This window comes from Capsicum annuum, chromosome 7, assembly GCF_002878395.1.
Source record: "Capsicum annuum cultivar UCD-10X-F1 chromosome 7, UCD10Xv1.1, whole genome shotgun sequence".
NCBI lineage: Eukaryota > Viridiplantae > Streptophyta > Magnoliopsida > Solanales > Solanaceae > Capsicum > Capsicum annuum.
In genome coordinates, this window is record NC_061117.1 from 220,694,706 (window position 1) to 220,711,846 (window position 17,141).

Below are 17,141 nucleotides of genomic sequence, written 5' to 3' on the forward strand. Positions count from 1 at the left end.
TACAAGAATCTGTATATACATGCAACAATAACTTCAACACAAGTTCAAGCCTAAGACTAGAACATTTGTGAAGTTCCTTAACACTTTCAACACAAGATTATAAATAATTTATCCAAGAAGTATGTTAATTTTCAGAAATGAGATGAAACAGAATTTTAAGGCCAAGTCCTCCGACTTCACGGAGTGTCCTTAAGGAATAATTCCCCTCACTGTACCTGAGGTTATGGAATCGTCCTCCCAGGATAAAATGACCAAACAAACCAACTGTAGCAGTACCTCAAACAATTGGAATCTCTTCGAACTCACTCAACGGTTTGATTGGTCACACAAAGTTCTTAGAAGCAAGAGAATATTTTTCTTATGTAGAAATTTTTTCATACTAAACCTGTGGAAAAAATGCAGGTTTATATAGCCATAAAGTGCCCCTTCCAAAAGGTGGCAATGGTTCATCCGAAAAGGTTTATCCTTTGAAAGAGTCATGTTTGTTCATTCGAAACATTGTGTCTTTTTTTTGAACAAACACAACTATCTGAATAGTCACACCTTTTTCAAAATAATATGTTTTTTCTTCAAAGGTTGTGTCCCTCCATTCTGAACAGATACACCTCTTCCAAAACAATGTCTTTTCTTTAAAGGTTGTGTTCCTCCATTCTCCATTCACACCAATTGAACCCAACAATCCCCTACATGAATGAGGAATGACTATTCTTTGTAAGATTTTACGGACAAGTATGTGATCATCAAGCAAAGACTGATTGCACCTGGATAAGTGGGTTTCCCTTTGAACTTTTCATAGTGAACATGCATTGGATGCACTCGGTCAATCGGTAGATTTGATATCATTGAACCGTCGAGATTTAATGTACACCTAGACAACACATGTCACACAACCAACCTTTTACCGTTTATGGTTCTCACGGTTTTGTTCATTTCATCCATGAACACGTTTCGGTCTCATGAGAGCTTAGAGAATAGACCTTTACTAACATTCTCCTTGAATCGGCTTCGACTTTGCCCTCACATAGGTGATTTCTAAATGTTCGATCCTATAAATTAAACTATTTGGTCAAATCTGCCAAATATAGATAATCATTAAAAGACTTCACACCATAAGTCTTATCCTTGTTTACTAAGCATTGTCTACATCACGAGAATGAGTTGGGTATTTGACAATGTTGAACCTGCCAGACACAACTTTATTTGATCTTCTTGAACCTAGCTCTTGGGATCTCCAGTCTGCTAGGTAGAGTTATCGCCATGCTGACTTGTCATAGGCCTTAACCCCATTCCCTTAAATGATCTCTCAACTCCTTTTCTAGATAGGCCTTTTGTAAGTGGATCCGACACATTATACTTTGACTTCACATATTAAATAGTGATAATTCCACTAGAGAGAAGTTCTTATACTGTATTATGTCTCTGTCTTATGTGACGAGATTTACCGTTGTATATTATGCTCCTTGCCCTACCTATTGTCGCTTGGCTATCACAGTGTATATATACTAGTGCCACTGGTTTGGGCCAGTAAGTAATATCTTCCAAGAAATTCCGAAGCCATTCTGCTTCTTCACCGTCTTTATCTAATGTGATAAATTCAGATTCCACTGTAGATCGAGCAATACAAGTCTGTTTGGATGATTTTCAAGAGACCGTTCCTCCACCGATAGTAAATACATATCTACTCGTGGATTTTACTTCATTCGATCCGGTGGTCCAATTTGCATCATTATATCCTTCAAGTACCTCGGGATATTTATTATAATGCAAAGCGTAGTCTTGAGTGTATTTAAGGTACCCCAAAACTCTTTTTATTGTCATCCAATGAGTTTTATTAGGATTACTCATGTACCGACTCAACTTACTTATAGTGCATGCTATGTCTGATCGTGTACAATTTATTATATACATTAAACATCCCAATACTCTTGCTCACTCCAATTGTGAGTCACTTTCACCTTCATTCTTTCAAAGTGCAAAGCTCATGTTCAATAGAGTCTTGGCAATACCAAATTTCATATACTTTAATTTGTCAAGTACCTATTCAATATAATGAGACTGTGACAATGCCAATCCTTGTGGAGTTCTATGGATTCTCATCCCTAAGATCACATCCGCAACTCCAAGGTCTTTCATATCAAACTTGCTCTCGAGCATTCATTTCGTTGCATTTATGTATGAAATGTCTCTACTGATGATCAACATATCATCCACATATAAACACACAATGACTTGGTGATTTGGAGTGTCTTTAATATAAACACATTTATCACATTTATTAATTTCGAATTCGTTTGCCAACATGGTTTGGTCAAACATTGCATGCCATTGCTTAGGTGCTTGTTTTAGTCCATAAAATGGCTTAACAAGTTTACACACCTTTATTTTTTTTTTCTGGAACCACAAAACCCTCAAGTTGTTCCATGTAAATTTCTTCCTCCAATTCTCTATTTAGGAATGCAGTTTTCACATCCATTTGATGGATTTCAAGACCATATACCGCCGCCAAGATAATTAACCTTCGAATCGACGTTATCCTTGTTACTGGCGAGTATGTATCAAAGTAATCAAGACCTTCTTTTTGTTTGAATTTTCTTACTACAAGTCTTGCCTTGTATTTGTCAATAGTGCCATTCTCTTTTATTTTTATTTTGAATATCCATTTAGATCCTAAAGGTTTGTTTCTTGAAGGAAGATCAACCAACTCCCATGTATGGTTGGTTAAGATTGAATCAATCTCACTATCGACTGCATCTTTCCAAAAGAATGAGTCTGAAGACGCCATCGCTTCCTTAAATGTTTGAGGCTCACTTTCTAAGAGAAATGTTACAAAATCCGATCCAAACGAAGTTGGAGTTCTTTGATGGGTACTACGTCTTGGATTCTCATCATTATGTACATTCTCACTTGGTTCATTTTGAGGTCATTTAGACCCTCCACTAGACTGTTCATGTCTAGTTTTATATGGATAAATATTTTCAAGGAATTTAACGTTATCTGATTCAATTACCGTATTTTCATTAATATCCGGATATTCAAGTTTATGAACCAAAACCTGACATGCTTTACTACTTTTAGCATATCCTATGAACACGCAGTCCACCGTCTTAGGTCCTATCTTAACCCTTTTAGGCATAGGAACTTGGACCTTTGCTAGACGCCCCCATACTTTGAAATATTTTAAATTGGGTTTCCTTCCTTTCCATTTTTCATAAGGGATTGCTTGTGTCTTACTATGGGAAACTCTATTGAGTATTCGGTTGGCTGTAAGGATAGCCTCCCCCCACAAGTTTTGCGGTAAACCTGAACTTATAAGTAAGACATTCATCATTTTTTTCAAAGTACGGTTTTTTCTTTCCGCAATTCCATTAGATTGAGGTGAATACAGGGTTGTAGTTTGATGGACAATTCTACTCTCTACACATATTTCGACGAAGGAAGATTCATATTCTCTGCCCTTATCACTTCTTATCATTTTATCTTTTTCTCTAACTGATTTTCAACTTCAGTTTTATATTGCCTAAACGCATCTATTGCTTCATCCTTACTGTTTAGAAAATAGACATAACAATATTTAGTGCAATCGTCAATAAAAGTTATGCAATACTTTTTCCCACCACGTGATGGTGTTGATCTCATATCATAAATGTCCGTATGGATTAAGTCTAAGGGATTCAAATTCCTTTCAACGGATTTATACGGATGCTTAGCATACTTTGATTCCACATAAGTTTGATACTTTGATTTATTGCACTCAAAGTTTGGCAAAACTTCTAAGTTAATCAGTTTTCATAACGTTTTGTAGTTAACATGGACTAATCGTTCATGTCACAAATTGGGAGACTCAAGCAAGTAAGAAGAGTTTTAACTTTTATTGATTTCAACATTCATTACATTCATTTTGAATAGGCCCTCATTGAGGTAGCCTTTTTCTACATACACTTCTCCTTTACTAAGTACAAATTTTTCGGAAACAAATATACATTTGAATCCGTTCTTGTCTAGAAGTGAAACTGAAATCAAGTTCTTCCGTAACTCTGAAACATACAAGACATTGTTAAGTATCAGCACTTTGCTAGAAGTCATATTCAAACACACTTTTCCTGTTCCTTCCACTTTTGCAGTAGCGGAGTTTGCCATGTAGATCTTTTTTTCTACTTGAACCAGAGCGAATGTCGAAAACAATTCCTTGTTAGCACAAACATGGCGGGTGGCACCAGAATCCATCCACCATTCGCGAGGATTTCCCACCAAGTTGCATTCGGAAAGCATAGCATACAGATCATCCATTTATTTCTTAGACTCAACCAGATTTGCTTGGTCCTTTTTCTTTCCTTTCTTCGGGGCACGACAATCTGTAGACTTGTGGTCAATCTTGCCACAGTTGAAGCACTTTCCCTTGAATTTCTTCTTGGGTTGATTGCTTTTATTTTCAACTTTATTTCGTTTTTTAGAGTTGTTTTGGTCATCTACTATAATGTCTGCTCCACTCATTGCAGAGTTGCCTCTTGACCTTCTTTCTGCAGCCTTATTATCTTCTTCTATGCATAATCGTACAATCAGATCTTCGACTGACATCTCCTTACGTTTGTGTTTCAAATAGTTTTTGAAGTCTTTCCACATAGGTGGTAGCTTCTCTATTATTGCTGTTACTTGAAATGCCTCATTCACAATTAAACCTACAATAAGGTTCATGTGAATACTAAGAACATTTTTAACTTGTTCAACAATGGTATTTGTCAAAATCATATCTTCCGCTAGGAGATCATGGATGATCACTTGCAGTTCCTGCACTTGGGAAACAACAAACTTGTTGTCTATCATTTTGTACTCCAGGAATCTTGCAACAAAGAACTTTTTAGTTTCGGCATCCCCCGTCTTGTACTTCCGTTCTAGCGCTCCCCATAACTCTTTTGCAGTCTTGCTTCTGCCATACACATTGTAAAGGTCATCTTGGAGACCACTCAAGATATAATTCCTGCAAAGGAAATCTGAGTGTTTCCAAGCCTCCACAATCACGAAGCGTTCTTTTTCAGGGGTTCCCTCGGGCACCTCGGGTGCTTCCTCAACCGTGAACCTTTGAAGATACAGAGTTGTGAGGTAGAAGAACATTTTCTGCTGCCATCTCTTGAAGTCAATACCCGTGAACTTTTCGGGTTTCTCCACCGGTTCCATAGCTTGTGGAGATTTAGTACGACTCGTCGTGACAATACTAGTTGCCGCCATAGTCGTTCTAGCATCATGCATTTGACTATCAGTCATCATTTTCCTGTCACAACAAGACAGAACCTTTAGTATATAAAAATATTACTAATAAAGTTGCAGCCACTTTAAACACATCTTGTTTCTAGTTTAACGATGAAGTTTTTATGACTTTCAATCATCAATCGAGTGATCTTTAACCTGTGATGAAGATTTTATGTCTTCAAATTACTAGTTAAGTTCAAATGGAGTAGAAAGTTAAAAGTTTTAATCTCCAGAAATCAAGCAATACAGATTCTGAAAAAAAAACTTTAGTGAAGAGAAAATTTCACCAAATAAGTAATTTTTTTTTTTTTGTTAAAAATTTATTCCTTAAGATTGTTGTCTTATAACATTCTCGGGTACAAGAATCTGTATATACATGCAACAATAAATCCAACATAAGTTCAAGTCTAAGACTAGAACACTTATGAAGTTCCTTAACACCTTCAACACAAGATTATAAATAATCTATCCACGAAGTATGTTAACTTTCAGAAATGAGATGAAACAGAATTTTAAGGCCAAGTCCCCCGACTTCACGGAGTGTCCTTAAGGAATAATTTTCCTCACTGTACCCGAAGTTATGGAATCTTCCTCCCAGGATAAAATGGCCAAACAAACCAACTGTAGCAGTACCTCAAACAATTGGAATCTATTCGAACTCACTCAACGGTTTGATTGATCACACAGAGTTTTTAGAAGCAAGAGAATATTTTTCTTATGCAGAAATTTTTTCATACTAAACCTGTGGAAAAAATGCAGGTTTATATAGCCATAAAGTGCCCCTTCCGAAAGGTGACAATGGTTTATCCGAAAAGACGTATCCTTTGGAAGAGTTATGTCTGTTCATTCGAAACATTGTGTCTTTTTTCTGAACAAACACAACTATTTGAACAGTCACACTTTTTCCAAAATAATATGTCTTTTCTTCAAAGGTTGTGCGTCCCTCCATTCTGAATAGACACACCTCTTCCAAAACAATGTCTTTTCTTCAAAAATTGTGTCCCTCCATTCTCCATTCACACCAATTGAACCCAATACTGATCAGTCATCCTAGTTGTCAGTTGGCTGTTAGATTTGAACCTTATTTCTACATGACCTGATTGATTCGATTAGGTACTTGATAGCCATCTATTTTCAATATTGCTCAAATCTTTGATAACATGAAAACCCTAAAGCTCTGTCCACCCTTCCTGTCCGTCCAAGCCTATCCATCCAAGCATTGGATGGAAGGGGAAAGACTATTTAAATGGTAAAAAAAAGTTCATAGATATCTTGCATTCATTTGTTTGAGGTAATCGAGTATGAGTTAGTGAATAGATGTGTATTTTACCACTAGTGAGTGGTGGGTTGGATGGAATTTCTGCCTAGAGAAAACTTTTCCTTTTAGTTAACTTTATTTTATGAGAATCTGAATTAATCGGTCAAGTAGTGTCAAAGACAAGATGTTTATAAAAAAAAAAATATATTTTTGTCTTACAGGTAGACTTTTATTACTAGTTAATTGATATATATGATTCTTCGGCCAACAAAAAGGGCAGTCCGGTACATTAAATCTTTCGCTATGTGTAAGGTCCGGGGAAGAGCCAACCACAAGTCACAAGAGTATATTATAAGCAGTCTTACCTTGCATTTCTATTAGAAGTTATTTTTAAGACTTGAACCCTAAGTATCTGTAAACAAATAAGCTAAAAGAAATCAGTAAACAAAACATGATCGATCTATTTGACATAAAAGGTATGGCATAAACCTTAATTAGCACAATCAAAGCTTAAAGTTCAATCATAATGTGACTTCAGAAAAACATTCTCTCCCAAAATCATAAATCAATAATTACCAAAGTTAAAAAAATTTAGCCAATCGTCACCACACTAGCCACATATAACTCAACTAGCCAACAATTATTAGAACACAATCAATTAGTAATGTCAATCTTTCAACGTATGTTACTCGAACACTCCAAAATGCGCAATTTCATCAGTCAAACATTTTTTAATAATCCTAGCAACATAGATTTCAACGACGAGAATGTTTCTCTCTTCTTGTTGGTTCCATTGCATGACATTCTCTGCATGCTGACATAAATTTCTTTAGAAGTCTTCGCAAAAACCAAAATCTCACTTTCCTTTTACCATTTTCCTTCCTTTGTTTCCTCGATTTCAAACTTTTACATCCTATGGGACTCTTTTTCTGTGATTTCGAAACAAATTGGCCATTTTTCTTCATAACTGGTGCTGGTGTGACAATAAATTGCCACTTTGGCGAAACACCAGTATAATGAGTTGAAGAAGAATTCATGTACTTTGACGAGTTCATATACATAGCAAATGCTGAATTTTTTCCTTGACTCAACAACTTCCTTTCAGAGGATTCGCTCGTGCTAGTCCTCGCACTACTACTACTACAACTGCTACGGCTATTTGTGCTGTTGCTGCGCGAGGACCACCAGAGCGAATCTCTACTACTAACACTGCTTGTTCTGCTCATTGATCGGGAAAATGAACTTGGACTATTGATATTGGTGACCTGCTGAGATGGGAAATAATGTGGCAGTAAACGTCCATTGAAGAACAAATGATCTGCCGGTGATTTCGGAGATCCAGGTGAAACACTCCCAGAAAATCCGAATTCAAAGTCCATTTCTTGTCCTTCCTGGACTGGCATTATGACCGGGAAGGAAAATTTGTCACCTGAATTATTATTGCTATTTCTAGTACGATTCTCCATTGAATTTTTGTGTATGTATGAGCTAAATATATCGAAGGAATTTGTTAGTGAGATTGAGGTAATTGATTGATTATATGAGTTATGAACGTTTTTATACTCCATCACTAAAGTGTGTGTTGAGATGAATAATGTATAAAGAGTTGGCTTTTTTCCCCTAAAGAGGGGTTAAATGGACCCATTGTTTGGGACTTGTTAATGAAGCTTAGTGGTCTAAATGACTAAAAATCATGTGATATTTTTCTTAAATAATGTAAGTTGACAACTTTAGATTAGATTTAATTTAGTTATATGGATAAGTAATCATATTGGGAGCGTGTAGACTTTCCAATATTAGTGTATCAAATTATGTTGATACGTAATGTAGATTATAAAATAATAACTGGTTTATTGACATTGTTAATATGATACAGATCATCATAATTATGATTGTTCAAATATCAACAACTAGGCCAAACACATATACTGCATATATCGTAAGGCTTAAACTTGTCTAAAAATTTCATTTAGACACTTAAACTTAATCTTGTTTTAATTGAACACAATACTACATATAATTTTGTTCCTATCAGACACAACAAGCTGAAAACCCATTCCAAACTCCTATGCATGGACATGTAAAAGCTTTCATACGCTATGAATTTAATTTAACATGTTATAGCATGTTGTTTGCTATGCATTTTGAGTTGCTAATTCTACTTATTATCTGGCAGTTATCTCGAATTATCTTCTAAGTAAATTGAAATTGTAACAATTACAATTTTACATTGTTCATATAGACATTAAACTCCAAAAAATGTAGGCTTAATGAGTAACTATTTTCTTCCTCAAACGACTACTTTTTGATTGAGCACCTAAAGATATGGTATAGTAATCAATAAAGTGAGGTTGAAATCATGAACTTAACGTTTTATTCAACAAAAATTCTAGTTAAGAGCTATCCGATATCTACCCGAACTAATAAAATAAAGAAATTAAACAAACAATCCTTGAAATTAGTCGAAATACACGCAGATCAATTATCACGATTATAAAAAAAAAAAAAAAAAACAACTCTCCCACCCTCTATGGTGGATAGACCAACTATATATTATTGCTTTTGTTGCTTTATACCTGAAAGACTAAGAGATTCTATATATGAAAACACTTTCAAGTAAAGTAACAGAAGATGTTAAGCAAAGAGAGAGTGAAAGAACAAAGAAGGAGGGACCCAAAAAACTCAAGTGATAACATATTGGGAATGTCTTTGAATCCCAAGACAAATATAATGATGAGTTCAACATTGGTCTCTTTGATTAATCAAGCAAAAAAGCAAATACAAGGACTTCCACTTGGATCATAGCATTAAACAAATCCAAATCCAATAGACAATAAAAGTTCTTTGAAATTTCAATGTCTCCCACTTGTGTTTGCTTTAGGATGTCATCATTTAGATTTTATTTCTATTTTTAAAAGTCTGTGCAAAATTTTAGATAGTAATACAATATTTTCACATAAATTAAAGGATAACGAGAAGTTTTAGGGATAATAAACGGTTCTAAACACTTGGCCAACTAAGTTATTATTTATTTGAATATGTACAAAATGCATATATTGTGTGTACTTTATACGGAATATACTTATACACCACATATGATATACATACCTATTAATGAATAAGGTGGGTATATTTCGATCATGTTGATAAACTAGTTGGTTGAACGGTATATATCCATAACTTTTCTAAACTTTTTGCTTTTGAATGACCCATTGAGGGCCCAGTTCTGCCTAACAAACTTCTTTTGGGTCCACCATTGTGGCACTTTGTCCAGTAATTTAGTTTGGGCCTCTGAATATTTTATACGATTTTGATCTGGGCCTTTGTGAGTGCTTCAGTCTTCGTGGTACGGCTACTTTTGAAAGAATTGGGTCAGTTGGTTCAACCTTTGACCTGGACTGGAGCCCACACAAAAAGGTCCATCCCCAGGCCCGTTACGATCAACCTCTCATACATTTGTGTCGGGACAGTCCCATATCTTCTCTTTACATGCCCAACCTCGACCTTACTTTTCGCATCTTATCGACTGTGCGGTCACTCCTATCTTGATCCGAATATCTTCATTCACAATCTTATATCTCCAGGTATGCTCCTAGCTACATCCATATCAACATTATCTTTATTTGTACAACTCTTATGATCTTTTGAATATGAGAGTTCTTGACTAGCCAACGCTCTATACTACATAAACATAGTCAGTCCAAAGACCACTTTGTTGAACTTATCTTTTAAGTCTTAATGACACATTTTATTACACAGAACACTAAGTGGAAGTCTCCATTTTATTCACGGTGATTGAATACGATGTGTGGCATCTTTGTTAATCTTTCCATTACCTTTAGTTATTGATCCTAGCCTAGGTCTTTGAAACTTCATCTCTTGAGAATGTCAAGTCTCATTATGTCCATATCTGCCTTCATTGACTAGTAATGTTGAGCGTACGATCCATAAGTTACTGACGCATGTCAATAAAAATGAATGGGAGTAATACTATAATATATAGCTAGATGTTATATTGGTCAAATTAATACTCTACAATACGATACTCAACAACTACCAAAACAAGCTATTAAACGAAGGTATATTTGCCATGTAGTAGTTTTTTAAAATTGTATAGCGAATGTTGATAGTATTGTGTTAAATGTTGAATGTAACATAAAATAATATTAAGACTATAGTATCAAAATAAATAATTTCAAAACTAACTATGTCAGAGTCCGCTTCGAAAATTCTAGCCAAACACGTACGGTTGAATATCTTTTTTCCTGCGTACACATGAAGCTAATTAGAAAAGTAAAATGATAGAAACCAAAAATAGAAAGGAACGCGACCAATAGTATAATTAGATACTCTTAAGTTGATTTAAGTATCTCATAAGTCTATTTAATTTTGTTGGGTGTGCAAACAAAAATTTCATGTTAATTGGTCAGTAAACTAAAATAATGACGTGAAATCTTTTGAGATCTTTTGAGAAAACTCTTGCAAACTTGATCCAAAATAGATAACATCACCATGTAAGCATGTTTTCAGCCGGTCCAATCTAACAACTTGTATAGGGTCCAAGTTGGTGGAACGAATCAGAGACGGATACAAGATTTAAAGTTTGTGGAGTTTCTAACTTATAATTCCTATATATTTACTAGATTACTCTATATAAATATTGAATCCGCACGAAAGCTATTGAGTTTCTAAGAACACCCACTCAGTTCCCTAAATCCGCCCCTGGAACGAGTATATGGTTAGGTGGCCTGTAAATCGTGGTGATAGACAACGAAAAACCAAGTTTGAGGGGCAACAGTATTGGGACAACCATATGGTTCGGTGGCCCATGAATCTTGATGATGTACCTGTTGGACAATAAAATTTTCGAGACCGAAAAATAAATAATTCGAGACAAGAAAATATTGCAACAATCAATTTATTGATTTTAATGCGAGTGTTACAATCTCTATGAATCCTCTGATTCGCCTTTTCAAATATAAATTCAAGGGCTTGAAGCTTGATCTTGAATTTGAACCTCTAATTCACCTTTTAAGCTTGATCTTGAATTTGAACTTGATTTGATGGACTTGATCTTGACTTGTGATTGAATTCAAGGGCTTGTGAGCTTGTTCTTGAATATTGTGGTCTTGATGTTGAAGAACTTGATTTGAATACTTGAGCTTTTTAGAGAAATTGCACGTTTGATCTAAGAATTTTCTCTTGCTTCTTGTTAGAGTTCTTTATGAGACCTCTATTTATAGTTGTGGAAAAGAGAAGAGTCCTGATGAAGATGGACTTTTTTAACCAATCAGATTTGAGTGACGTGACGCCTTTTATTGATTTGATTTCATGGGCCTGCTGCATCATTTTGACATGTGACATGGTCCTATTGGATCCTTCGCTTGACTTGGCATGCCACGTCATTTGTCACGTGACGCTTATTTGGGCCTCTAGAATATGATAATATCTTGTGCTTTGTAAGATGTGCTCACCATTTGTGACTTAAATCAATGGGCTAGCCCAATAAAAAATTAGACTTTATTTAAATTCATGAATGTTTGGACTTAAATAATTAATTCAATTATATTAATTCATAATATTTATTTGGGATTAATGTATTTTGAATTTAATATAATTCGAATTTTGTACGGACTCTAAATTTATAAAATTTTACTGCCCACAGTACCACGGGAAACATGTATAATTTCAGCTCAATTAATTTCAATCCAAATAGTTATTGAATGCCAAATCAATATTAACCAAACGAAACCTAACACAAATCAATAACAATCAAATCGATAAATAGATACTATTATATTTAATGTAATTAATTATAGTAATTTAATTTTTATTTTTGAACAATAACTGATCTATTTTGACATCAGGTAGCAAAACTGTAGGCAGTGGGGTATGGAAAACAGGTTACGTGTCGATCATAGCAACCTTGTCATGCCTTTCCTGTACACTTGTCACTTTCCCTTTTACAATCTTCTTCTGCATTTTTTTTTTTTTTTTTGATTTGTTTATCTTTCTTTCCTCTTACGTATTCCACTTTATCTATTCCATTATTGTTACTACAACAATAAATATTCTACGTAGGCTCAATTAATTTTGCAACATGACTGGAAGTGAAATCCTCGACAAAATTAAGGTACGTATACATAATTAAAATAAAATTGCAAATCACAATGTCCTAAACATAATTAATCTATCCTGATCTATGTAAATTACTCGTGATAATCTTAATCAATTGTAAATAATTCAACTTATTTGCACGTAATTGCTATTTATGACATCGGTTTGGAACTAGAAATTAGAGATCTCTTTGTGTTTGGTTTTGATCCATGATCCATCTAAATTACTACATATCTTTTATTTTTTTAATTAGTTTTATTTTTATAATTTACGTTTATTATGGCTTTTCCCTCCAAAACAACTTGTTCAATTAGCAGAAGATTAAGACGATATTGGTTAGTGTGTTTGTTACAAAGATATGTTTGCTTATGTGATTGGTGCTGTCCATGAATTTATTTTTTTGATTTCAATTTGTTTGTCATTTGACATCTCTTTAAGAAAATAGAGAAGATGTTCGAATCTTATTATCTCAAGTTAAATATAGGTAAAATGTCTTTTAAATTCATGGGATTAAACATGTAACATGGAAAGTTAGAATTACAGAATTATCGATGAAAGAAAGAGGCACTTTTTTTCCAAATGGATAAAGAAAAGTAATTACAAACCAATTGAAATGGAGGGATCAAATCCTTAGATTAGAGAATGCATTTTGAGCTTGGTGATTCAACTTAGGGTAAATTTCACAAATGATCACAGAGTTGAAATGGTGTGGGGCTTCCTAGAAATCAAATAACTTAGTTGATGAACTAGTTGGCTACTGAAAATGTCACAATTTGCCTCTTAAAATTTTAAATGGAAGTCCTACTATAGAGCAGCTGTGTATGGTATTAATTTGTTCAGCAAAAAAAAGTTTATGCTGACACGCAGCCGATGATGAAATGGTGAATTATAACAAGAACTTAACGCTTAAAAAGACGGAGAAAGTAGGTGGAAATTATTTATGATGAAAAAAGACCCGATTTTATCTATGATGATGATATGCAGTGGCGGAGGTAGGAATTTCAATAAGGGGTTCACCATAATATATATTTATAAATAAGAAATTTAACTTTATATATACAACGTAATTTTAATTTTTCAATGAAGGAATTCAGATGAACCCCTTTCGCACCTCTAGCTCTGCCACGGATGATGTGAAATGGGCTTAAAACGAAAAAGTGGGGGATTCATGTAGCCAATCTCCTCTTGTTTGGGATTGAGGCGTCGCAATTGTTGTTGTTGGTAAAAGAGGAGGACTGATAAAGAACTTAGTCCTCGTTTATTAGGCTATTTATCTTAAGCTTTATTCCTTTTAATCCAAGTGGCATTATGTAGATAATTGATTGTTCGATTGTGATTTGCTTATTCAGTTGCTAGGCCTTAGAGGTAAGGTCACCGTACACACTATCCTCCCTAGACCCCACTTTGTGGGATTACACTGGATATGTTGTTGTATCACAACTTATGTGGAAATTTTGCCTCTACGTGAAGTTTTTCCAAGTACTATGAGGAATTGCCCGAGGTCTGAAAGTGTTGTGACACGGTTCTTTCGTGTGCAGGAGAAGGTTGGTTTAAGTTCATCTGATACTGGAAGAGGTAAGAGCAAGATGTCAAAGCATATAACTCATGGGTATCACATGGTTGAAGGAAAATCACATCACACTATGGAAGACTATGTTTTTGCACAATTTAAACAAGTTGGTGAAAATGAACTTGGTCTATTTGCAATATTTGATGGCCATTTAAGCCATGAGATTCCCGAGTACCTCCGATCTCACCTATTCAATAATATTCTAAACGAGGTAATACATCCGTGCTACTATTGAATGCTTGACATGAAGTTTGCATGTTGCTGTGCATTCAGTTTTTGTGTCTCGTTGTTCTTTGCTCGACTTCCATTATCATCATATTTTCTGTTCCGTTATGTAGCCTAACTTCTGGGCTGAACCGGAGTCTGCAATCAGGAAAGCCTACCGCATAACAGATACAACTATTTTGGACAAGGCTGCTGATTTGGGTAAAGGAGGGTCAACTGCTGTTACGGCCATATTGATTAATGGTCAGAAACTAGTTGTAGCAAATGTCGGAGATTCTCGTGCTGTCATCTGCAAGAAAGGAGTAGCCAAGCAGTTGTCCATTGACCATGAGCCTGGCAGAGAGAGGAAGAACATCGAGGACCGAGGTGGTTTTGTGTCCAATTTTCCAGGTGCGAAATTATAATTTGTAATTTTATTATTGAGTTGGTAATTTTATTGTAGAGTCTGGAGGAAGTACAAGAAATTCAATCACTATCAATTTGGTATCTTCATTTACCCATCAATGATGGGAGGGACAGGCACGGGGACGCTGTCTTAGTGTTCCAATGAGTTTTATCCTTTACTAGACTTAATTTATGTATTTCTTAGGTGAAGGATTTCATCTATATATTTCTTTCATCTCCTAATAAACACTCTACTACTATAGGCTTGTTTTGAAGAATTTAGCATCTCTATCCTATGTACAAGTCCTTCCTTTATCTGTCTAAGTATATCCTCTTCTTTAAAGGTTTTATTCTGAAATTTTTTCCCGTTCCTAACTTTCTAGGTGTGGTATATCATTGCTTGACAAGCTGCTGCTATTGCCTCTTTTTTGTGTTTCTTCCAGTGTTTACTTTTTATGTCCTGCAACATCTGCTTCATATTTCCCATCTTCAGGTGAGTGTTAGTCGATAGCATGAGCTCCTCATGAATTCTTTTTATCCAGCTGCATTCCACAAAAAGATGTTGGCTAGTTTCTAATTCCTGCACATCACATAAGCAGCAATTGGGATCAACCACCTCCATCCTCAATCTCATCCTCTATCTCATTATTCTTTCCTTGGTTAGTAGTCTGCTCCTCCAAGTAATAACCCTGTGCTTTGGCTGAGCTAATGCTGTCCATATTAACTCTGCTTCATTCAGCTCTGCATGATCACCAAGCAATTTAAGATAACTTTGGGTAATGGAGTACTTTCCAGAGGCTGTTAACGTATAGACATTGTTTTGATACCAACTTGACATAAGTTCCTTCAGGGAATTGATCTTTCTCCAGTACCAACTACTGTCCTGAGGAGGTATATGGTTTCAAATATTGCCATTCTCCTTCATATAAACACCATGCACCCACCTTACCCATAAGGAATTCTTGTCCACCACTAGCTGCCACAACAACTTCCCCACTGAAGCAATGTTCCATTTCCAGCCGTCTTTAACATTTAATCCACCTTTTCTCTTTGTTTGGCATACATCCTCCCAAGAGACTAGACTAGGCTTCTTTTTCTCTGTATCTCCCCCCCAAATGTACACACTGCATTTCCTGTCTACTTCCTTTAATACTCTCCGAGGTGAAATGAAAGCAGAAGCCCAGAAACTATGGATGGAGAACAACACTGCATGCAATACTTGAAGTCTGCCTGCATAGGATAGCTTTTTAGCATAAGCTGTGGTTATTCTTTCTGTGATCTTATTGATCAGCTTTTGGCACTCCAATTTGCTCCACTTTTTAGAAGAGAGTGGTAGTCCCAATTATCTGATAGGGAACTCACCTTTAGCATACCGTGTGATTTGACTATTTCATATTTTGATGACCCTTTTTTCCTGGTTGAACTTTTAAGTACGCAAATTAGTGGGTTCTGGACCACGTCTTGGTTTGATGATCTGAAGTGACTTCTTTTCTATTGTGCTTGAGTTTTGGATTCTCAGTTTTTCATTCGAACAAAATTCCTCTCTTCAGGTGATGTTCCTCGGGTTGATGGGCAGTTAGCGGTGGCAAGAGCATTTGGCGACAAGAGCTTGAAGAGGCACCTAAGTTCAGAGCCAGATGTGGTGGTAGAGCACATAGATGATGATACCGACTTTCTCATATTGGCCAGTGATGGCGTATGGAAGGTTAGATACTTCCATTTACAGAGAAATATGACACTTCCTTTGTCTTCAATATTTGAATAGGAGGTCGCCTAGACAGAAGAAATACGCTCTTCGGACATTGCGAGACTAGACTAAAGTTCTCGACTTGCTCATAAATAAGATCCATTTAGTTACACTTAATGAATCGCAAGACAAGAATGCTAATCTTATTTGTGTAATTTCTTCTAACTTCTGAGTAAAATGTCAGGTACTGTCAAATCAGGAAGCGGCAGACTGCATCAAAGATATCAAGGACGCGAAGTCAGCTGCGAGGCATCTCAATGAGAAGGCCCTTGAAAAGGGAAGTACCGATGATATATCGTGCGTAGTTGTAAGGTTCCAATAATTTTGCCTTGTGCGTACTCTTGGGAAATGAAAAAACCTGTACAACTGAAATGACTTTGTTAGGGCTGTAATATTTGAATTGTTCTTCGCTTTAATTTTCATGAAATTCTGTAATTGCAAATGGTTGTTTTCTGTGTAAACATTTATGTTCCAACATTTTGGCACTGGTTGCCAGCTGCAAATAAAGGGAATGTTGTTGCTAGGATCGCTTTTGCTTCTCCCGTGCTATAATTTTATGTGAGCTCTGTAAATAAAGTAGTGAAACCTGGCTCTAC

At 35.5% G+C, this 17,141-nt stretch overlaps 2 protein-coding genes across 2 annotated transcripts; one reads left to right on the forward strand and one right to left on the reverse strand.

The window, feature by feature from the left end:
- Positions 1–6,990: 6,990 nt before the first annotated feature.
- Positions 6,991–8,022, reverse strand: LOC107877397 (probable membrane-associated kinase regulator 3). The gene has a single exon (XM_016724047.2). It carries the CDS (start codon positions 7,966–7,968, stop codon positions 7,258–7,260), a length of 711 nt encoding a protein of 236 aa, XP_016579533.1. The 5' UTR covers positions 7,969–8,022; the 3' UTR covers positions 6,991–7,257.
- A 4,323-nt stretch (positions 8,023–12,345) lies between these two features.
- On the forward strand, positions 12,346–17,068 carry LOC107878645 (probable protein phosphatase 2C 39). The gene is made up of 5 exons (XM_016725712.2): positions 12,346–12,635; positions 14,158–14,400; positions 14,528–14,804; positions 16,349–16,503; positions 16,730–17,068. The coding sequence occupies exons 1-5, from the start codon at positions 12,603–12,605 to the stop codon at positions 16,865–16,867; spliced, it is 846 nt and encodes a 281-aa protein (XP_016581198.1). The 5' UTR covers positions 12,346–12,602; the 3' UTR covers positions 16,868–17,068.
- Positions 17,069–17,141: the final 73 nt, after the last annotated feature.

What these genes read in the sequence shown, in the direction of transcription:
- LOC107877397 (XM_016724047.2), bottom strand. Translation starts at nt 7,968, where the DNA reads ATGGAGAATCGTACTAGAAATAGCAATAATAATTCAGGTGACAAATTT.
- LOC107878645 (XM_016725712.2), top strand. Translation starts at nt 12,603, where the DNA reads ATGACTGGAAGTGAAATCCTCGACAAAATTAAG. An exon ending in TCAATAATATTCTAAACGAG is followed by an intron (nt 14,401 to 14,527) that starts GTAATACATCCG and finishes TCCGTTATGTAG; the next exon opens with CCTAACTTCTGGGCTGAACC. An exon ending in CCAGTGATGGCGTATGGAAG is followed by an intron (nt 16,504 to 16,729) that starts GTTAGATACTTC and finishes GTAAAATGTCAG; the next exon opens with GTACTGTCAAATCAGGAAGC.